A 23,832-nucleotide genomic window follows, 5' to 3' on the forward strand; every position below is an offset into this window, starting at 1 on the left:
TGTTTTAATCGATGTTTAATTTTAGATTTTGAGAAATGACTTATTGTATAAGTAATTAATGTTAAGGGTATAATATAAAAAAAAATTATTTATCTACTCATATGCTAAAAGTGAAAAAATGTATTGTATTATAGTGAAAAAGTAAAAGTGAATGAACATAATACAAATGTTAGACATGTTTAATGACAGAAAAACTAATAATGTTCCACTCTTTATAGTGATAAAATAATTACTTGATTGCAATGTGACAGTATGCATAAAATTAATATTACAAGGCTATATTCTTATTCATTTAATTTATAAAAAAAATAATCAAGTAATGCTATTTGTATTGTTATTTCAGGAAATTATATGTTAAAAATAACATACTACTTAATCCGGTACAGAAAGAAAAATCGAATTTTATTGCAAACTGATAATGAGTAAGAATAAAGTTTTCACATTATTTTTCAAAATTTATACAATATATTTAGGAGGCGGGGTTGAAAAATATTTAATTGTAAAAAAAACACGCCGTTCAAAAAACTAATGCAATCAAAATTAAAGATAAATGTGAAGATAATAAACAGAAAGATTATAATTCTTTTAAAGAGACAATGACGATTCAATATAATTATCATTAGAATGAAGATTGAGTTAAATAATATTTAGTGGCAAAAAAGATACATGAGATTGGAAAAGTTGGTAAATTAATATTAAGCTAAGGATAAAGAAATAAACGTAAAGATAATAACTAAGAAGAATGAAATTTTTTTACGAAGACAACAACGACTCAATATAATTATCATTAGATTTGAAATAAAAAACATACAACAAAAATATTGTATATAAAAAAGTAAAGGGTTAATATACTTCATCGCTTATTTGTCATAAAATTAAATAAGTAAATAAGTCACATATTTAATTAAAATTTGATTATCCATCTTCATAGGTTCATATGTTGAGATAAAATCCAATCATACAATAAGATGATTCATAAAATTAAATAAGTAAATAAATCACATATTTAATTAAAATTTGATTATCCATCTTCATAGGTTCATATGTTGAGATAAAATTCAAACATTTTGCCGATTAGCTGAAAGAGAGAGAAGAAGATGGGAGAAGAAGCCCCTCCTGTTGATTCACCGCAAAACAAAGCATGGCACTCTTACATCTCAGAGGATCTGCCTCGCACTGTCCAAGAGTCTACTGACTCCGCCATTCGCTCTGCCCGTTCCATACAAAATACATCCTCTACCCACCTTCGTACTCTTCAGGTTCTTTCAATTAACCTCCCATTTTACACTTTTCGGAACCAATTAACAGTCATTCTAGCATATCCGCTGTGTAGATTATTTCTGTTTTTACTCTGTTTGAGTTAGGGATCTCTTAATATGTTATGCAAAATGAATGTCAACATATTGAAACCCCATCTATTTGTTTTTCTCTGTTTTGTAGCTATAGTCTTAAATATATGGATTCCTGTATCTAAGCCCTAACAAATATGGTTTGAGAAAAAGGATTTACAAGGTTAGAACCTAGGTAAATTCAGGTTCCAAATTTCAGTGTCTTCAAGGTTGTGAAAGTTATTAATTTAATTTTGAAGCCTTACAGGTCTGCATTACCTTAATTTATTGCTGGAGTTGAGGGGCTGATAATTGCTAAATTGTCAATAAAAAATAATTTGCATGATTTTTCGTGAGAGCACTTGTTAAATATGCAACCTGCACCTCAAATTGTTATTCTGATGCTGGTCCGTCAGGCAAATTAATTGGGGATGTGGGAGTACAGTTTATGCAGCTCTTCACTAGAAATTTCTCTTCATCTTCTTAGCAAAGTTTTGCAAGTTTCCTCTCTTAGTTGTAGCTCTAAAAATAAACTAAATGTAGAAAACTGATCAGGTAGATGATTAATTGTTTAATTTGAAGGTTTCCGCAAGGACCTTAACTTAATTAGAGTTCTTTTGCTGGAGTTTGAAGGAATAAAACAGACTTTCCGCATGAATGAAGTGCTAGTATGGTGGTATGGGGGTTTATAATACATATCCTTCCCTTTGCATTTATGCAATGAGGCTGTTTTGCATCTCAAACTCATGACCTATAGGCCATCAAAGGGCAGATTGTTGGGGAACAATGAAAAATCACAATAATAATATAACTTTTGCTATTTAGCAAAATAATAATACCAAAATTTGGATAGATATTACTGCAATAATATTTATCAGTAATATATATAAGTAATACTTGAGTCGTGCTGGGCACTGTCATAAGAAACTATTTTAGCGACGTGAAAAGTTTTTCCAAAATTAAACTAGCCTTCTCTATTTAAATAGAGGATACAAGAATCAACAAATTAATTAACATAAGTTTTTGGAAGGATAATTAAACAACAATAAGACAATTCGACAATATAAAAGAAAAGCCAAAAGAAAGAAGAATGAAAACGTGAGGAGAGAGTTGGAAAGGTGAGATATAGTAGGTGTGTTTTGTAGATTGTTTTGAGGGATTATTTATAATTGAAGGAGTGAGTTTGTTTAATTTGCTGGATTTGCATGGGCAAGATGCAATAGGCTTGGTGTCTTTTGGACTATGAACCAAACTTAGATCGATATAATTTAAGTTATAAAATTGCTGGTGAAATATAATATTTCTATGAACCAATAATTCTTATTGTAAATTAGAGACTTTACCAATCACATTTTGACCTCAGTAATTTTGCTGTTCAATGCAGTTTTGCGCCAATAATCCATGCACGTGCCTGGTTATTCATGAGAGCTCTAGAGACTAGGCCAAAGTCTCATAGGATCGGTCTCACTCCACTTCTCATATATGTGAATTCATCAAGTGTATATTGCTTTAAATCCACCATCCTTAATTAAGGACTATGAATTCATTAAGAGTTAATAATTCATCCCGCATAATTAGTAGCAGTTCAAACACTTTCAATTACTGCGCAGTATCAATATTGACTTGTTATTACCCATATGAACCTACTTCATGGGATCTCCAATTACATAGGTTGGGTTACCATCTCTATTGACAATCACATTAGCCTGAAACCCATCTCTTTTGAGGTTTGAAGAATTAATTTTCTTCTCACGGGTTTAGTCGGTGAATCGGCCGAATTCAATTCTAACTTCACATAATCAATGGAAATTATTCCATCTCTCAGCAGCTGCTTGACGACATCATGCCTCAATTTCATGTGTCTGCTCTTACAGTTGTAAGATTTATTCTTCGCAATAGCAGTTGCGGCTTGACAATCACATTGTATAAAGACAGGAGGCAATTCATCCTTTATTAAAGGGATATTCACTAAGAAATTTCTTAGCCATTCAGCCTCAGAACAAGCTAGCTCTAGAGCTACAAACTCTGACTCCATAGTCGATCTAGCAATGATCGTCTGTTTAGCTGATTTCGATGATCCTGCACCACCACCTGAGGTGAACACATATTCACTAGTGGATTTTGTCTCATCTGAATCAGAGATCCAGGTTGCATCACAATGCCCTTCTAATGTAGAAGAAAATCCACTATACATGATACTATAATTCATGGTTCCTCTCAAATATTTCATCAGTCTAATTAATGCAGACCAATGCTCTTTATTGGAATTGTGAGTATATCTACTAAGTCTACACACACCATAGGCTATATCAGGCCTAGTAAAATTCATCAAATGGATGTAAAAAACAGTTTTCTTAAATAGTGATTTAGAAGAAGAGATCTATATGGTTCAACCCAAGGGATGTATTATTTCTGGACAAAAATTGTTTATGGCCTTAAACAACCTCCTAAACAATGGATTGTAAGCAAAATATGTTTAGAATTGTTAAAAGAATTGTTTTTAAAAATGTGTTTGAAAAGTCTTCAAAGATGTGTTATTAAGAAGTTATGTTGACAAGTGGTAAAATATGTGTCAAGCACACTAGTGTTTAATGACACTTGTACTCACACTTGTCAAGTAATGACACTTGATATTGTTATTAGGAGACAAGTGTTGAGTGTGAAACCCACTCCTTAAATTATAAATAATCCCTCAAAACCATCTGCAAAACACACCTACTATATCTTACCTTCCCAACTCTCTCCTCACGTTTTCATTCTTCTTTCTTTTGGCTTTTCTTTTATATTATCGAATTGTCTTATTGTTGTTTAATTATCCTTCCAAAAACTTGATGATGTTAATTAATTTGCTGATGACTGTATTCTCTATTTATTTAAATAGAGAAGGCTTATTTAATCATGCGGAAACATTTCACATCGCTGAAATAGTTTCTTAGGACAGTACCCAACACGACTCAAGTATTATTTATATATATTACTGATAAATATTATTGTAGTAATATCTATCTAAATTTTGGTATTATTATTTTGCTAAATAACAAAAGTTATATTATTATTATTGTGATTTTTCATTGTTCCCCAACAGTTCTACCATTGTGCCAAGGCCTGTCCTCAAATAAGTTTGAAGGGTTACCATCTTCTTGTGAGACCACTTGTTGGGCGGTTTGAATTGCTATCAAAAAGGTCCACTGGAGATATGCCGTAGAAATGGAACAGATAATCCTGTGGGTACTTGTCTAACCGCCAGCATTAAGTTGGCTTAATATAAAAGGGAACGAATAGTCGAATAATTTAAAAGAGGCTCATTAGATATTTGGCACTTCTCAAATTAGAAAACCTGTGCAGTTTACCATCAGAAAAAAACGTAATGTTGATGATAACGATAAAAAAAAAGAATGTAATATTGATGATTAAAAGGGATAAGTTTTGAGAGGTTTGGTAGAAAAGCCAAAAACTCTTTTTACCTGAGTGGGGAAGAACATGATGTTATGTCACAAGCTGTTCAACAGCAAGTTGCTAGCAAAGTTATCTCCTCTATCTTTCTCTTAAAGTCGCTTTAACTTCTTCAGCCAACAACATGTGAATGAGCTGATACCCAAAACCATCATGGCCCCAAAATCTTCTTGTTTTTTGTTTTTGATGAAGTAATAATTTCATTATTGGCATCAAGCAGATGCAAATATTTACACAGATGAACTTAACAAATAGAAAGATATTGTCAGTTCTGGAAACTAAAACCTATGCTATGACTAGTGAACTGATAAAATCCAAAAAGATGGTCAAAAGAGTTGGGTTAAACATTTTTCTTTCAGAGAGTGACACGAAGTTGATATTCAATCACATTTTTCTTTGATTACTCAATTTTACCTGTGACGCTTTCATTATTTATTTAATCGTTATTTGTTATTAGTCTTTATTTATTTGTATTTATTTGTTATCTATTTGTTATTTGTTTGTTGTTTTTCTCATAAAGCTTTTAATTTTCTATTCTTATCTAACATTTTTTATGCATTTATGCTTTTACTGAGCCGAGGGTCTCCAGGAAACAGCCGTCCTACCTTGGTAGGAGTAAGGTCTGCGTACATTATACCCTCCCCAGACCCCATGTTGTGGGATTTCACTGGGTTGTTGTTGTTGTTGTTGTTGTTGTTGTAGAGTGACACGAAGTTGATATTCAATCAAAACATCTTCTATTCCTCTGACTAAATGGAACAAAAATAGATCCGGGAGCCATCAACCAAATGTTCTTGATGGCCTTGTCAACTTTGTATGAGCTTCAGCTCCTATAGGCCTCTTTGATGTTGAATGGCATGACCCAACACATACCAAAAATTGAGAAGAACATATTCCATATCTCAGAAGCTACTACACTGTGGAGGAGCTGGTGGTTGGTACTTCCGGCATTAGGCTTACACATATAGCATCCTATTGCTAATTGTATGCTTCTTTTCGTGAGATTTCCAGGGTCAAGCATGCTACACGCAAAGCTGTCCAACTAATGCAGATGACTTAAGTGGTTAACTTTGTTCTCCAATTAACTTCCATGTCCAAGAGTCAAATTTCTTGAAATGTTGACATGTGGTGAACATATCCTGCCTTAACTATGTTTACCATGCCATCTGAATTTTTCCAGGCTACAGTGTCCCACTCCTGAGGGTTCAAAGTACAACTTTCTTGTCTTATAAGTAGCTCAATCAAACTTTCCATTTCCCAATCATGCAGGTTCCCTCTCAGTTGTAGATTCCATGCATTCCCATCTCTGTTTGAGCAATTGATAAATCATGATTTCTTGCTAGTAAAAAGAGGTGGGGAAACTCATTTTTCAGGATGCTGACCAGCTACTTATCCTTCTAGAACTCTTTGTCAGATTCATTCCATACGTTGAAGTAAATGTTGGGATTGTTAAGAATTCCCACATCGAGGGAGGGGAAATTGGACTCTTTATATGGACTTGGACAATCCCCCCCTCATGAGCTAGCTTTTGGGGTTGAGTTAGGCCCAGATGTCATATCTTTACATGGTATCAGAGCCAGACCCATCTCAATTCTTTGTTCACTGATGTTGGGCCCCCATATTATAGTGTCCATGCTCTAGTTGAGGTCTCAGTTGCGGGAAAGTGTTAAGAATTCCTACATCGGTAGAGAGATGGGAAATTGGACTCCTTATATGGATTTGGACAATCTTCCCTTGATGAGCTAGCTTTTGGGATTGAGTTAAGCCCAGATGCCATTTTTTTTTAGGGCAAACTCATCCCATAGGTTAACAATTGTATTTCCAAGGCCTAGTTCCATGAGGGCATCTTGTCAGCCTAGTTGCCAATGATTAAGCATACCATGTTTAGTTGTGACTACATCTTTCCACAACCCAGGACAAAAATAACCCTAAAATCTTTAAAGTTGGGAAGAAAAAAAGTGAGGCTAACAAGATATAGTTTATCATTTCTGTGAAGATCACCTCCTTATAATTTAGGCTCCAAGAAGCAGTCTTGACGTTTTTCCAGAGCAATTCTATTACTCAATCCTGAACAACTTGCTTCCAATACTCCTAACTTGCCAAGAAGAATGACTTGACTGACAAGATTAATTTATTGAAAATAATTAGTGATCCTGAGTTGAGCCACTCATAATATAACCATAGTGTTACATAAAGATACTTATTATGGCGGTCATCGACCTAGAAAGGCATACGACAAAGTCCTGATAGAGATTTTTGGAGTCTAGAGGTGTACATGTGGCATATTATTAGAGTGAGTAATGACATGCACGATGGGGCCAAGACCGAGTAGGACAGTGGGAGGAGACTCGGAACACTTCCCGGTCGAGATGAGGCTGCACCTGGGATCAACTCTCAGCCCGTTCTATTAGCCTTGGCAATGGATGAATTGAAACGACATATTCAAGAGGATGTATCAAATCGTGAACTAGACATTAATTTGCAAATATTTTTCAAATATTTGAAATAATGTGCATGTCTAAACGGGTACTTATTGCCTTGGTGCAAGCACTAAAGCAATGCACCACCTAAGCGAGGGGAAACGAACAACCTAATTTTTTACCTAGTTTCAGAGGTTAAATGCACTTTAAGCTAGCCTTTGACAACATTGATCCCACATTTGTTGAGGGGATGTGTTGTTGTCTTCTTATATGGTGTTAGGCTATCCTTCACCCCGTAAGCTAATTTTTGAGGTTGAGTAACGCCAAAGGTCCGTTTTCTTTGGGGTTCCATCTTAATCTTTCCATATTATCTTATCTTTATTGCCTATTCTAATCTATAAGTAATGCTTTGCAGGATTTAATGCCAAAGATAAAAGGCCAGTATAGAACTTATGAAGAGGTTTTCTTTAGGAAAATTAAAGGTAACTTGGACATGCCTTCTTAAAGTTTAGTATGGACTATTGTGCTTCTATCCTCCTGAATGGTTAGATCTAAAATTGATTACTGAATGCTGTCTGCCTTTTCTATGCCTTGTAATTGTAATGCTTCTCATCATTTGTTGGTCAACAAGCTTTTGTTGCACATTTTCAAAAACAAGTGAACCTCATTGGTCTATAGATGCTGTCAGTCTTGCACACTTACTTCTCATACATGTACTATAAGCGAATTCCTGCTATATATGTACAACGAGAAGTCTGTCAATCACCTTTTCCCCCACTGTGAGATCGTGTATGACCTTTCATCATGCTCTGCTTTCTTCAAAATTCATCGAACGGTGCATCATCCATTGAGGAATCTTTATTGACATGTCAGTGAGTCAACATTGATAAAACTATAAGACAAAAAATTGGGATGAAACCTGCTTTGTCTGATTGGGGGTCACTGCAATGGGAAAATAATGTAGTCGATGCTTTGGGGAGAATCCTTACCAATGAACATGATAAAGGTGTTCTGCATGATTCCTTGGGCATGAGAAAGCTGTTCAAGGAGATGATGAGCTTTTCAGTTTTCTTTGTTCTTTTTGTAAGCCTAATTAGACTTTAAATTTGACTAGTTCCTATTTTTCTACTGTGCTACGGTACTTTATGCACTGTCTTGGTGCATTCGTGTATCACTTCAATTTACTCCTTAGTTATCCGAGGGAATAAAAATGAATGCATGAATGTTCATCTCCTTAGTCCTACATCAATATACTTAACTTTTTATTGTTACTTTTCAGAATTTGACAAGACTATTGTGACTATTAATCTGACAGTAGGAATCTGATTTGAGCTTAACTTGGTAAATGGATTTTTTCCCCTATAAATGCTCTTCAATCTATCCTTTCAGATGAGTTGGTATCTGCGAGAGAGCACCCTGCTATGGCTGGGGGAATTGGTATTGCTGCTGGCCTCCTCCTCATGCGAGGTATTGCATGTACTTATTTTTATTTTTTCATGCATAATCTGCTTGATTAGGTATCCCTTATCGCCTGTTTGGGCTTTGGCCTAGTTTCTAAAATCAGCTTATTTTGGGAAGTGTTCTTTTCAAAAGTGCTTTTGAAAAAAGCTTCGAAAAACACTTTTGGCGAGAAACAGTTTGTGTTTGACCAATAAATTTTAAAAACACTTTTGAACAACAATTAGTGTTTGACCAAGATTTTTGAAAGTGTTTAACTGTATTTTTCTCAAAATTGCTTGTAGAGAAAAACTACTTTTTAGCTTCTGAAAAACAGCTTTATTTTCTCCCAAAAGCTTGTCCAAACACCTCACTTTTAAAATAAGCACTTTTTAGAAAAAAATAAGCACTTTTGGGAAAAAATAAGCTTGGCCAAACATTCTTTTAGTCTTAGATTGCTAGAAGAAGTTGGCATTCGATTTGTATACTGGCTCCTATCCTCATTGTTTTTCGGAGGCTTCCTCATTGATTGATTTAAAATGTTGAGATGACTGTGAAGTGTGGCTAACCTTATGCTTATTGTTTTAGTTATTCAATGTGGAAAAATCCATCCGTTCAGTTAAATGAGGATTAACAAGGCTGAAAAAGTGCTCTCAAATTAATAGACATTGAATTTAGTTATTATAGCAGGAGATAAAGAATCTATAAGCCTGTGATCGGTTAAGAGCCCATCTCCAATATGCAGCGACAAACTTCTTGTGTTTTTCTAAGCTTTTAGACAACTGTGTATGAAATAGCTAGCATTTGCATTTTGTTTTCACTTTCTTTTTGTTATTTTGGATGTTGAGATTTAGTGAATGTTCCATTTGTGTGTAGATCGATATAAGAGACGTAGTTTGCATTCCCTCAGTTTAGAAGTGTGAATGTTTCACCCCAACCCCCAACTCCCCCAAAAAAGAAGAATCATTCCTTTTTAGGAAATGTCCTGATAGAAAAATTTAGTATGTTGTATGTTGTTAGCAACATTGTTGTTGAATAGTGATCACTTCAATACCTTTGTTAGGAGACGAACTAATATAACTGAAAGTAGTAGTACTTTGATAATGGCCGATGATTTCTTTTTGTAGTTTGGTCATCTTTGCTTTGCTTTCCTATCAGTATTTATTGTTATTATAAAAGATCTGGATAGGTAAACTGGTCATAGTCACCAAAGAAATGTCACACAAGAAAACAAAACCAAGATTAGACAACATAGAAAAGTTTCAATCTATATAACATGATATAAATAAAAAGCAGTCCCAACATATGTATTTGCCTAAAGTGATAGGCAACTTCTTTTTCTTCGTTGCTTTCAGGATTTGGTCCATTGTGCTGTTCTTAACTTATTATTATTGCTTAATTGCATTACCTCTGCCTTTCAAACCTATATGATGGCACCAAAACTTTTGAATTGGGATTAGTAATTGTTTGATATTTGTAAAAGCAATAATTTGATTGATGGTGTGGGCAAACACCCAATGTACTAGTGACATACAGAATAATAGAGAGTATAGTTCTCAACAAATGGTATCCAGTCCTCCATACAAACAGGAACTTTTTGGCTGCACCAAATATTGACTTAAAGTAAAAGATTAGACCTAAATTGTACAAAAAAGATTCATCCCTTCTCTGCCTTTTTCTCACTCCACAACATCCACATAACTTCCGAACAGACTACGTCCCATTCTCCGCATCTTATTTTTTCCTTCTGAACTTAGCACGCATCTATAACAGTCGCCAGTATTAACAACTGTATTTCAAACAGATTCAACGCTGTCTACCAGAGTTTTATTGCCACTTGAAACTATACGAATAGACAGTTCATATTTTCACTCGGGGCTTGCACATATAACACCAGCTGTTATATTTACTAGTCTCTTGTCACATTGCCGGAGAAATATGAAGCATGTATAACCTTGGTAGAGTTGTTAAATTCTTTTCATGCACAGGAGCAAAGAAGACTTATGAGGCAATATGGTATGGTTGAAGGAGCCTTAGTAGCCAGCCATAAAACTCAAAACAGGGGTAAAAACTTCAAAAATTACTGTGGAAAAATGGGTCATCCACCATACAGATGTTAGAAAAGGCCAGATGCGAAGTGTAGCAAGTGCAATCACCTTGGCTATGAAGCAGTGATTTGCAAAAATAAATTTGAGAACCATGAAATAGATGCACGTGTGGTCAATGAAGAAGTAGAAGATCTTTTTGTTGCAACATGTATCTCAAGTAAGATGTCACGACCCAACCCCGTAGGCCGCGACTGGGATCCGACCTGGACACCCGTATCCATACCTATCAGATGTAGTCAATCTGAACTACGAATAGTAAGCTAACTTACATAAGAACCCCAATGGGTCATATGTCTTCATATACATATAGTCCTATCATTTGTCTCCTGAGGAGTTACCGCTAATCGTATCATGAAAGGACATGCAAGCCGACAAGGCTGCCATTTCATATTAATATTTACAACACATCGTATAGACACAGCTGAACAAAACTTACATACAACCCACATACACATATGTCTACAAACCTCTAAGAGTATCAACAGTATCATATGGCGGGACAGGGCCCCCGTTGTACCCCTGAATAAACGAATATATACATCAAAAGATCAATACCAACAGTTTAGGCTCCGGTACAATGGAGCACTCCAAAATAGCTGAGTGGAAATTCTAAGCTGGCGGATCCCCAAAACACGTGTCTGTACCTGCGGGCATGAAACGCAGCCCCCCCAAAGAAAGGGGGTCAGTACGATATATGTACTGAGTATATAAAACATAACATATCATAAATGAGATCACATCTGAAGTAGAGGTTCAGGAGGCAAGTATGATACTCAAGAAATCACTGTACCTGTGCCTTATGAAATAAAATCATGCATGATCATATCATATATCATATCCGGCCCATTATGGACTCGGTGAGTCTGTCATATACATGTATCATCTTTGGCCCATCACGGCGCCATCATCACGGGGCCCGGCACCATCATCACATCATCATACATATATATACCGTACCCGGCCCTCTAGTGAGGGACTCGGTGAACAATGCAGTGAAACTGAGCACGATAACGTACCCGGCCCGGGACTCGATGAAAGATGTATTAACAGTATGCACGAGCAGAGTAGTGAGTAACCATATGCAAATTAAATCATCATCTGAGACTCAATAGAATAATCAAGTGAACCATCACTTGAAGATTATGGTAGGAATCGTCTCAAGTACCCTCTACATGTCATTAGGGATCATATTAAATGGAGCCTCAGAAATCATAGACATGTATCACGACAATGCTAAACAGCTTATGGAATCAGAGACATTTGTCACCGTAGATACATCCAATTACTACTCAACATATAGGAGGCTCGAGGGCAATAGCTCAACTACTTTAAGAGTTTTAACATCCAGAAGTGAATAAGAGTCACGAATCATACTCGGAGCTTATGAATGGAATTATCCCCAAAGCTCATATCACATATCACTTATATCTAAGACATGCCAAAAGAAAAGAAGGGATAGGCTTTACATACCTGTTATAGATCAACCACAACCAAGCTTGCCTCGTTACCTCTTTAACCTATTTAACACGAAAGTAATACTATTATGAATAACCGTCGACTTTCCAGCTTCTAAATCTACAACCAATTACCCATAGGAATCATTTCCTCGTTCACACTTCTCGACTAGTATATTGATTAGTTAAGAAGTTAACGGAAATCGGGCAGCATGTCCCCTATATAACTCGCCCTATCCGAACTTCCAATTCACCTCCGATTAGCACAGCCACACTAACAACAACAACCACCATCCATATACAATAAAACTACTTCAACATTACTTAATACAAGTTCCAAACAGCCCACCCAAAACCACGACATCAAAATACGGTTTTCGATCTTTATTTTGTAAAATCACAACCACACGGAAAGGAGCATAACGTGGCTGCAAACGGCAGCACTTATACTCATTTATAACCACATTTCCAGCCCTTCAACATATACAAATTACCCTCAAATTTAATACCATGATAACGACAACACTAATCAAACTTTAATCCAACTAGAACGGCCTCAATTCTGTCCATTTACAACGTCAACTATAACTATGTAATTTTTATTACCTCCAACTTCACTTAATACAAATTAATCTCTCCATTACAACATCATTAACTCCAATTTAAAAGGAAGAAACCCTACCTTAGCAACTTGGCTCCGCAATCGGCTGAAAGTTGATGGACTTCTCGTTGAACCTCCTTGCTGCCCCAACAATTGATTTACGTTGTTAATCACCTTCCAATGGGTCGAGATTACCTTAGAGAATTAATTTATGGAGCAAGACTTGAAGCCCCTCCTTGCTTCAGCCATTGCCGAAAGTTGCCATGGCTTGAACTCTTTTTCTTTCTCTATTTTTCTCTCTAGGGTTCTTAGGGTTAAAGATAAGAAAATGAAGTCCTTAGTCATCAATTCAAGCCTATATACACCACTTTTGAATGTGACATGTGTCTAGCTTCTATAGGTCCACCTCATCCATGCACCAACCAGCTGCTGCCACGTGTCTTGGTGGGGTCCACTTTCCAAGTAGGTGCATCACCTACTTACTCTTTTTCGTAGGTTCGTAATCTCGTCTCACTTTAAGAACTTACGTGATCCTTGCTACTTAATCTCGACATGTACTCAAGTAGCTTAATTATGTACGACATCCAAGTCGGTAGCTTATGCAAGTAGGTCGATTACCACGACTCATTACTTGGCCTCCAACTCCTTTTAAATCCTTCCAAACCTATTTCCAACCATCACTACTCACATAGAGCTAGCTTATGCAAAATATGGGGCATTACATCCTCCCTTCCTTAGAGTTATTTAATAATGTCATGAATAACATGGATCACATGGTAACTTTAGAGAAGCTAAATAAATGCTCCCATGTACCAAGAGTGCGGGGTATAACATAAGATTTGAACAAATTTTTGGCTGATTGATAGTGGTTGCATTAACCTCATGACTAATGACAAGAGTTTGTTTAAAGAATTATAGTCTACTGAAATATCTAACGTTAGGATCAGAAATGGTGACTAGATTCTTGTTGAAGGAAAAGGAACTGTTGTCATCAAAACAAGTTCAGGTAATAAGGCAATTTCAGATGTTCTTTGTTTACCTGATATTGATCAAAACGTGTGGAGTATTTGTAAGTTGGTAGAAAAGGATACAAAGTATCTTTTGAGGATAAGCATTGCTTCATCATTGATGGTGTTGGAAAAGAAGTTTATTTGATCCAATGGAAGATGTTTCTGGAGAACATGAAAAAGATTATAAGCTGAAAAAATTAGACGATGATCCTCCAATTGAAAAAGCACAAGCAAAATCTGAACCTGCTAGGTTTAAAGGAGCTTTCAATGTTCCTAAAGGAATTGAAGCAATGGAGGAGTTATCTATGTTTCAGACAAATAAAATGGGTAAGCTTAGATTCAAGGTGCAAACAAAGGAAGAAGACGTGTCAAAAAGATTTAGTACTTAAGGGTTGCATTCAAGGAAAGAAGTGAATTTAGTTCACTACACGCCCAAAGATGAATCTGCAGATTTATTCACAAGTCGCTTTTGGTTATCAAGGGTGAAGATCCCAAGATTGAAGACCAAAATTTTGCAGTTCCTAAAGCAAGGAGGAGTGTTGAATATTTTCTTTAGAATTATTAAATTATTATTGCAGTAATTTTATTACGATAGACCTAGTCAACTAGTTAGCCCTTTTAATTAGGAGTTGAATTCTATTTGAATTTTGAATAAGTAGTATTTTAGACTTTAGGAGTTTGGTATTTTTAGCAGATTTTTTTTTGCTTATTTTTAGGTTTAGAAGTTAGTAGTTTTATTATAAATTGTATTCTTAAACTGCAGTGAAAATATATCGGTTTCAACTTCAGTTTATACGTTTTCTTTCTTGTTTTTAATTCCTTTAATATTTTTATTCTTTTCCTGCAAATTCTTCTTTTTGAAAACCAACATTTTTTCCAACTAGGACACTACATTATAATCTTTTTCCAAGAAGGATTTCTATATACTATTCCTATTCCTATTCCTATTTCCTATTCTAAGTAGGATTGTATAAACTATTCTTGTTTTCTATTCTAACAGTTGTCTTTCTGCCTCACATAAAATAAGGGTGTTGTCTACGTATAAAATATGTGATAACATCACCACCTCTCTCCTGTTACTGCCAATATTTTCCCCCCAATCCTTACTGGCCTTTGTTAGGAATATACCAGCAAAAAAACCCCCACTACATTACTTGTAAAGTGATTCAATATTGTTTTGAACCTCCATCATTCAGTTCTTTAAGTTTCTTCTGAACTTCATACTCCAAAGAGCCGGCTTTCTTGATCACTGTGTACTTGAGCTGTTGATACTCACTTTGGCTCGAGATATAATAGATTGTTGATAAAGCATTGCTCATAGTGTACTGACTAATACATGTAGCCACCTACGTCCCTAGATACTTATTGTGCCCCTACCCCCAATTACTAAAGTGATGTTTCCGCTGAGTTCATCCCACACCTCTATGAAGTTTCTCTATACTCTGCATTTGTAGGGTAAGGCAATAGGTTTGCTCCTCATCTTCTTATGAGTTCGTAACTTTTACTAGAACTATCCTCTAAAAGGCCTGCATTTCATTTTCAAACCTTTTTAGCTTCGGTAGGATTTTGTTAAATCACCTCAAATATCACCTCTGATTTACCAAATGAAACTTGTTTATTGTCCTCCTTCGTGGCTCACAAAAAATATCTTTGAAGTCTCTCCAACCAATTCCAATTTGTACCACTAAGTGGGATGAGTGGTCTGCTTAATGATCTTGAGCAATCCTCCCTTCACGATCTAGGTTTTGGGGTTGAATTAGGCCCATGGACCATATATCTTACGTAATATTAGAGCCAAGTTTGTTCCTGTTTTTAAGCCCCCATTTTATGTTGCCCATGCTCTAGTTGGCGGTCTAGGCGCGCGGGAGATTGTTAGAGTTCCACATTGGTTGGGGAACGGAGGGGTGGTTTTCTTATATGGACTCAGGCAATCCTTCCCTCATGAACTAGTTTTTGGGGTTGAGTTATCTTCACTAGAAAGAGAATTCAATTAGTGGGGTCCATCTTTTGCCATTTGCCATGTCCCTTCTCATGCTTGTTTACAGACTCAACCTCTTATAGCCATGTCCATTGATTACAAATTGTTCTGTAATGCAACTTCAGTACAGAAAGGGATAATATTGTGGCCCCATCCCAGAAAAAAAGAAAAGATAAAGTCATGAAAATTCTCCAGCATCTCACTACGTCAAACTTGATCTCCTTCGGATTGATGCCTTGTCTGACAGCAATATTTGCCGAAACCAATAGCCGTATTTTAGGTTGCATTTAACTTAATTATCTCTTTTTAAAACCATTTGAGGATCATATCACTAAGGAGGTGAATGTTGGAGCATTTAAGCGTGGTTGCGTTAAGTGGGTTTGCCCTTGAAATAGTGTTAGGTTCATGATCCATAGACAAGCATGTGTATTGCTGAGTTTTTGTTTTTTTTTCCTCCAAAGATGCTTATTACTTAGTTGCATTCGCTAAAATAATGACATTTTTTGGTAGCTAATATCAAAGCTATCTTCTGTGCGGACCTAAACGACCCCTTCCTGCAGGACCTAGAAGATTTCTGTACCGTCAAACACTGGGCCGTCTCCAGAGTGAGGAGGTAGTCTGTTCCCTTGTTCATGCAAAATAAATTTCACTTAATTTGTATGCATCTCGTACTAAACTTCCATGGGGAGTTCTGGCCCAGCAGCTGACTTTATTGAGTCCCGTGCATATGTCATCTTTTTTCAATCTGATTAAGGTTGTAATTCAACTTTTCAGGCCAAATATAGTAAAGGTGAGAAGAATGTGAAAGAGTTAGGCCTGTCTGTTGGCTTAATGAAGAAAGAGAGTAAAAAGTTGCTTGAAAGAGCATCTCTTGCTGAAAAGGATATGAAACGCGGCCATTCTGACCTCATGTATGCCGTTTCTGTATGTTTGCTTGTGTCGTTATCTCCGTAGCTTCTGCGTTTGATCATTTACATATTTAGGGTTGCTGGGAGTCAGATCCAAAGTGTTGCAAAATCTGTCTACAAGGTTGAAGGTCAAGCTGCTGGTTAGTGTACCCTGGTTTCCTTATTATTTTACGAATATGAACTTTTGCTCATTTCCTCCATTACCCACTGCTTCTCATTGTTTGATACACGAGTCTGCAACCCATGTTAAACCTTTCTCTTGAATGGACCCATGGTCTAGCAACCAAATTATCTCCACTAAATTAACAGAAAGCTTGAGCTTCTGGACGAAACTAGTATTGCTTTGCTACATGAAAAAAGTTTTAGCATATACAAATTCTGGTTCCAATAGAGCTTACACTTTTTTGGGATTGCTTGAAGTGCCTGGTTTTGGAGAACTGCAAAGGAAAAAAATATATTTAGGTGCTTATCGAAAACAGATGTAAGGACAGGCTAGAGTAGTGAATAACCCGTTGTTTTGCCTAAATCGGAGAACGTTTGATTGCTCGGCATCTTGTTATCTGCCTAGTGATGTAGTTGATTTAGACTGTTGTGTTTTGAAAAGTTACCCTTTATTAATGCGACCCATGTCCTTGCATCAAAGGACTTGACTGACATGGAAAATCAGGCCATACCTTGTTTCATTTGTGTTTTGATGTAAGGAAAACTTCCCTTTAACCAATGACTTCTTATTTCATTTGTATTTTTTGTAATAAAGACAACACTACTTTTCTAAAGGTAGTAGGAGGGATTTTCTGGAAACTTCATTTCAAACCCCAGGTAAAGCTAACAATTTCTTTGTTGTTGTGCAATGGAAAGCTTAATGCAATCTCTCTTTCTCAATTGATAGATTTGATGGATGTGCTGCGGGAAATTCCAGGTAGAGAGGCATTAAAGCTAAGAGCAGAGGTATGTTGAATGAATAATATTTGCATGTGTTCATCAATTTCTACTATCTAGTTTTTGATTTATATCTGCTTTGGAATTCTTCATCTTTACCTGAGAGTATATCACTCAGGTTGCTTCTATGGCGTCACATCTGCGTCAACAAAGAACTGCAATTGACAAAAGGATTGTCAAGATTTCTGAATTAGGTGTTCCAATATGAGAATTGTGAATTTCAGAAGAAATGATTTAAGACCATTGCACTGGTTTTGGTTACCTAATAACTTAGGATGAGAATTGAAGAGGGCCATGACATATGGATGAACAATGAGCTGTGCATTCTCCTACATCGTTTAAGCCTTTGAATGCAATTTGTTTGTAGGGAGCTGATAAGACAGATCCTGCTGTAAGATTACATACCTATACTGTAAGCTTGTGTTTTTTTTTTAATTATGTTTGAGTGAGCCCTGTGCAGAAACTATGATACAGAAGAAATGAAAAGGAGATGTCTTCCCTTTTATTTGTCTGCCCCTTCCACCTCAGGTGTGCGGTGGGGCGAAGTGGGGGTTAGAGCTTTCCACATATCTAGTTAGAAATCATCCAGTAATACGCTTTCTGCATCATCTGCCTGTGGGGGGCTGTGCACAATTTGGATAAAACCGAAAATCTGAACTGATTTACCCTTTTCGGTTTAATTTAGGTTATCTGATTTGGTTTTAACAATTTCAGGATCGGTTTACGGTTTAGCACATTTTAGTACCAAACTGCCTGAAAATCTCCGAATTACTTTAGTTACTATCTAATAAAAGGGGTAAAAGTATTTGAACTGTTCAATGGTTGTATTTTAAGTTTTGAAATCAAGTAAAAAGTAAAATAAAAGTCGGCAAAAGTCATCGCAAGTTACTTTCATAAACTTCCAGAATTATGGATCAAATGTCTGGGAGCTTTCTCCTAATTTATAAAGAGCTGGAGAGCTCAACCTATCAAATTCAAGTTCTACGTGTCTACTTTCTAATGCATCAAATCATTAATTCGTACGAATTTAAAATAGAGAAATATTTACATTTTATTGAGATTATATAGTGGGGACAGAGAGTGGGGCCCCTAAGTCTGTGTGAGCTTATAAAGAAGCTTCTTCTCATTTCTTTTCACTTACAATTCATGAGAAACCCAAAATGTTGTTAGCAAAACATCCTAAATCATTCCTATATGTTCACGATCTTTTTCTTGATTGTTTAGCATAAAGTGCTCTACGTCGCGACCTTGTTGTATAGTTTTCTCTATGGATCATACGGTGTAGCTTTGTAGAGTTTGTGGCAGCAGGGTTTTGGCTGAGTTTTTAGGTTGTGGATCTTTTATCAATTTATAGCTATCTTAGGCCTTGGATAATAATTTAGGGCAAAATCTGTATTGGTTGTCGAATTATCGTATTAATTTTTATCCTTAATTATTAATTGAGGTTACTCCTTTTGACATCATAGGGGTGTGGGCAGAGGTAATATTCAACATAAATTTAATGGGAAAGATATGCCAAGGCGAAACCTTTTTGGCTAGTTTCTTTGTCGTATAGTTAATGCTTTCTCAACTATAATACTCATAGCCATAATAGTTGATGATGTTGGATGTTGGAGTCATATATATATATATGTATACATGTGAGCTTCCCTTGTTGGGATTAGTCTTGTTTATCTTCCACCACATGTTAAAAGTAACATAAGATTCTTCTCGTTTAAATTTGTCATCGCTTAGTTGGCTTTTGATAGCTTGTTCCCTTGCCGATGCCTTAAGGGCTTTGTAATTAGCTGCTTAGCATTTCATACTGATATTGATAGCATAATAATTAATTTGGTATAGAAATTATGTGATTGCAACGCCTATAAACTACCAAGCTCACCTATGGGCTTTTGGTGTATCTTCACACCTATAGAGCTAAAGAATTAGAGTTGTACTTTTACCTTCATCTAAATAACATTGTGGCTGACTATTTGAGTCATAGTAGTGACCTGTTGGGTGTTTCACCTATTTGTTACCGATCTTATAATTCGATACGAAATATAGATTGTTATGGAGGTTACATATAAAGCCACCTTTCTTGTTAAGAAATTAGAAGATTGTTTGTTGCCTACATCGGCTATCTTGTCAGCTTTTACTATTTGAAATTAAGACTTTGAGGCATATATATATATGCCCCTTTATTTGTTTTCTTGAAAGGCCATTAACAAGCGTAGAATGCTTTTGAGGTTATCCTTAACTTATAAGAGAGTTGTAAACTATCTAGAAAGATCATGTTGAAGCCTGTAGAGCTATATTGAAGTCTACTCACTTCTGAACTTCCTTTATGCCTAAGTTGACATTACTAACCTTTAGTACAACCTTGTGTGCTCAAGGTGCAACTATAGAAGTTCAGAAGGCTCAGATATAACTATAGGAGCCCAAAAGGTTCAAGATACAAACATAAGGGCCAATTATGCTCAAGATACAATAAAACTTAGGAAGCATTTGGCTAGTGATCGTAGCCAAGTTACTCACAACCTTAATTGATTAAGTTAGCTATTATGGTTGATATAGAGATCCATCGTTGGGATCTATATATCATTATTAGAGACCCTATATTTAGGTAGGGCATAATAGTTGTTCATATAATTTACTTATAGCCACATTGCTTAGCTTTGGCTATTTGATTATTTGATTTTGTCCTAGGGTGCTATTGTGGTTAGCTGCTGAAATGTGACCTTTGCTTATGGGGCTATGCACAACTTTCCTAAGGAGCTATTGAAATGGAATGATTTCCTTTGGTGCTAATATGAAGCCAATATGGTTACCTATAGGGTTATATTGAGGCATGTTCACTTATGAGTCACTCGATTGCCTAAGAGGGCTATATCTATGCCTGTGGGGCTATCTTAATCTCTAAAAGGGCTATATATGATGACTATTGAGCAATATTAATTCCTAAAAGCGATAAGTGATTCTTACAGGGTATATTGATGTCTAAGAGGACTATTTGATGCCTACAAGGATATATTGATGCCTAAGAGGGCTATAGGATGCCTATGAGGCTATTAAAAGGTACTAATCTTCGTGTCTATATATAGAGTGCCTGAGTAATAGGGGGTATATAAATTGAATTGGCACCTTTTGGGCTTATGGGGGCTCAAGTAGGTGGTCGTGTTTGTTGATTGTAACTGCCGAGCTTGTGGGATCTTGGTTAGGTTGTTGTTGGATTATTTTGGTACTATGTGATGCTTACAGGGATATATTGATGCCTAAGAAGGCTATAGGATGCCTTTGAGGATATTAAAGGTACTAATTATCTTCGCGGCTATATGTAAAGTGCCTAAGGGTCTATTGAGATTTAATGAATTCGTACAAGTCTAGGGGACTACCAATAGGGGGTATATAAACTAAATTGGCACCTTCCAGACTTATGGGGGCTCAGGTAGGTGGTCTTGTTTGTTGATTGTACATGTCGAGCTTGTAGGGTCTTGGTTAGGTTGTTGTTGGATTATTTTGGTATGCTTAGATTCAGGAGCAAATCAGTATGCTCATCTTATTCTTGAATTTATTACTTGATTGCTTTTAGTATACTATGATACCTGCTCAGTTATCCTATATCCTTTCATACTCGATACATTATTTCATACTGCCTCTCTATTGCTCGGGTGCACTCATTCATGTATGCAAGTCCAGTTAGACAGGTGCATAAGTTTCCTCAGTAGTCTAGCCGAGTTCCAACAGATTGGTCAGCTCCCTTTCTTCCGGAGTTTCCATATCTAGAGGTTTGATATTGTTTTTCATGTTTAGTTGAGAGGTTGGCCGGGGTCCTGACCCAACACAATATATTACTCTTAAAGGTTTGGAAACTTTAGCTTGTATAGATGTGTGTTGTTGGTTGTACATGCCTTATTATTTTTCCTTTTTATATGATTACATGTGCTAAGTTTATATGTTTGTAGATAACATTGTGGGCTTGATGACCTGCAAATTATTACTTCTGTATAAACAACATGTTGGATTCGATGAACCACACATGAGTTAGTTTTTATTCTATACGAATTACTGGTATTAGCTGAGTTTATTGCATGTTATGTTGACATTTTTAAGCTAAGATATACTTATTTGTTTTCCTAATTTCATGGATGGTATTACACTAGTAGCATAGTTGTCTAGCAAGGGTTGGCTCAGGGTCAAGTGTGGTACCAGGTGCCTATTGTATCCCTAAGTTGGGGTGTAACAAACTTGGTATCACAATAATGTCGTATTCTAGGGAGTTTGCAAATTGTTTCTAGTTGAGTCTTATTTATAAATGTGTCGTGCACCACATTTTATAAGCAGGGACATATTAGAATAATTATCCCTCTTTTGCTCACATCGTGCTATAGAGATGAGTCTTAAAGATTGAGTTTTCAATCGTATGGTTGCTATTTATATATATATATATATATATATAGATGTCTGGTACTAGATAGGCCGTAGCTAGCCAGAGGCTAGATATAACTGCAGGGGAGGATATTAGTGAAGTACCACCAGCAAAGATGGCCCAACCTGAGGCCGAGAGGGTGGCATCTTCTCAATTTCCTCTAGAGTCCTTACAACTTCAAGAGCTTCCTAGGTCCACTAGACCTTTGAATCCACCTTTAGTAGCACCTACAACTCTTTTTATTTAATCTGATCTAGATTTTGGGAGTGCAATGTCTATGTTAGCGCAATTGGTTGCTGCACAATGATAGTTAGTGGCACCAACTATTGTTTGTCACGACCCAAACTAGATTCTAGACATGATACAATAATTAGAATCCCGAAGGACTCCAACCAAGCTTCTTACCATACATAGGATGATAATTTAAAGCATGAAATAGAAGATAAACTTTAAATGTGGAAGTGGTCTTAGTATAAAGAATCTCGAAAATAGGAGAGTTCAAACATTAAAGACAAATGACTTAAACATACTCATATAGTCAGACATGCCTCTACTAACTTTAGATGGGACATAGGACAAGCCCTAGTTCACCAAAATATAATGAAAGTAAGATAGTCCGATTATAAGAAAAGACACCATGATTGTGCCTTTAAAACATGAGGACTCACCAACAACTAGCAACGCTGAGTATAGAGTCTGATACTAGCCACTGCGAGAGGATGAGACTTAGACCCTGCATTATTAGACAATGTAGGCAAAAGAATGCTTTAGTACATGAAATGTACTAAGTATGTGAGAAATGTGCATAACATGAATAAACGGACATAACAAGCATGGTAAACATGAATATGAGATGCATGAAAAAAATACCTTGAAAAGTGTGAGTAAAATCATGAAAACATTTAATAAGGTCAATGCATTATGAAAACATCATTTAAGAGCTTATAAGAAAAAAATAGTCATTTTGTGGGGGTATAACCTTAACAGACATTTAAGACCATATAAGTTATAACATGGAATTCGATAGAACTCCCACATCGAGAAGAGAGAGGATACTTGCCAAAGTAGACTCCGTATCATAAACATAATCATGTGCTATATGTGGATCCACTAGCTAGGACAATTAAGGCAATCCTACGGGGGCACTTAGTTTGGGTCTTAGGGTTGCTACTAGATACTCCCTTATCAAGTCTCAACAAAAAGTCCTCTCGGTGCTAAGTTAATCCCAACGGAATAAGTAAATTATTTACCTTAGGAAAGGGAAAAAAGTACCAATCCACATCATAAAATATATCATAAAAATAACTCCTTAAAAATCATGATCATAACACAATTCATATAGACACTTACCTTTTTAAGAATCTAAATCATGATTCCTTCATATTGTGAGGAAGCCTTTAACAATTCATTCATTATACTCGAAAACATACTTGAAACATAATTCATATCTTTCATAAATCATTTATATTTCTTTCATAAGTTTATGATCATAAATTCATAGTTCATAATGAAAGTCAGTGACATAATGCATGGGTCCATATGAAATCAATTTAGAATCATGTATTATTGTAAATCCATGCATAATAAAGAAGAATAATAGTAATTGAAATCAATTGAGAAAGACCCACGAAGAATTAACATGAAATCCTCATAGAATTGGGTAAATTGAAATAGGAGAATTGAGTTCCTTTAGGACCCAATGGATGAAAGGAATCCATTGGTGATTTCTCACATACCTGAAAATCAAAGCCCTAGAAATCCAAGAAGATTGAAGGCCTTGAACTTGGAAAC

At 35.9% G+C, this 23,832-nt stretch overlaps 1 protein-coding gene across 1 annotated transcript; it reads left to right on the plus strand.

Moving 5' to 3' along the window:
• The first annotated feature begins 1,021 nt into the window (after window positions 1–1,021).
• Window positions 1,022–18,141, plus strand: LOC129887416 (RGS1-HXK1-interacting protein 1). Its single transcript, XM_055962510.1, has 8 exons — window positions 1,022–1,259; window positions 7,617–7,683; window positions 8,591–8,668; window positions 16,350–16,402; window positions 16,564–16,700; window positions 16,773–16,837; window positions 17,587–17,645; window positions 17,755–18,141. Exons 1-8 carry the CDS (start codon window positions 1,098–1,100, stop codon window positions 17,842–17,844), a joined length of 711 nt encoding a protein of 236 aa, XP_055818485.1. The 5' UTR covers window positions 1,022–1,097; the 3' UTR covers window positions 17,845–18,141.
• The last annotated feature ends 5,691 nt before the right edge of the window (window positions 18,142–23,832 follow it).

The sequence above is a fragment of the Solanum dulcamara genome, chromosome 4, assembly GCF_947179165.1.
Source record: "Solanum dulcamara chromosome 4, daSolDulc1.2, whole genome shotgun sequence".
In the NCBI taxonomy this organism is placed as follows: domain Eukaryota; kingdom Viridiplantae; phylum Streptophyta; class Magnoliopsida; order Solanales; family Solanaceae; genus Solanum; species Solanum dulcamara.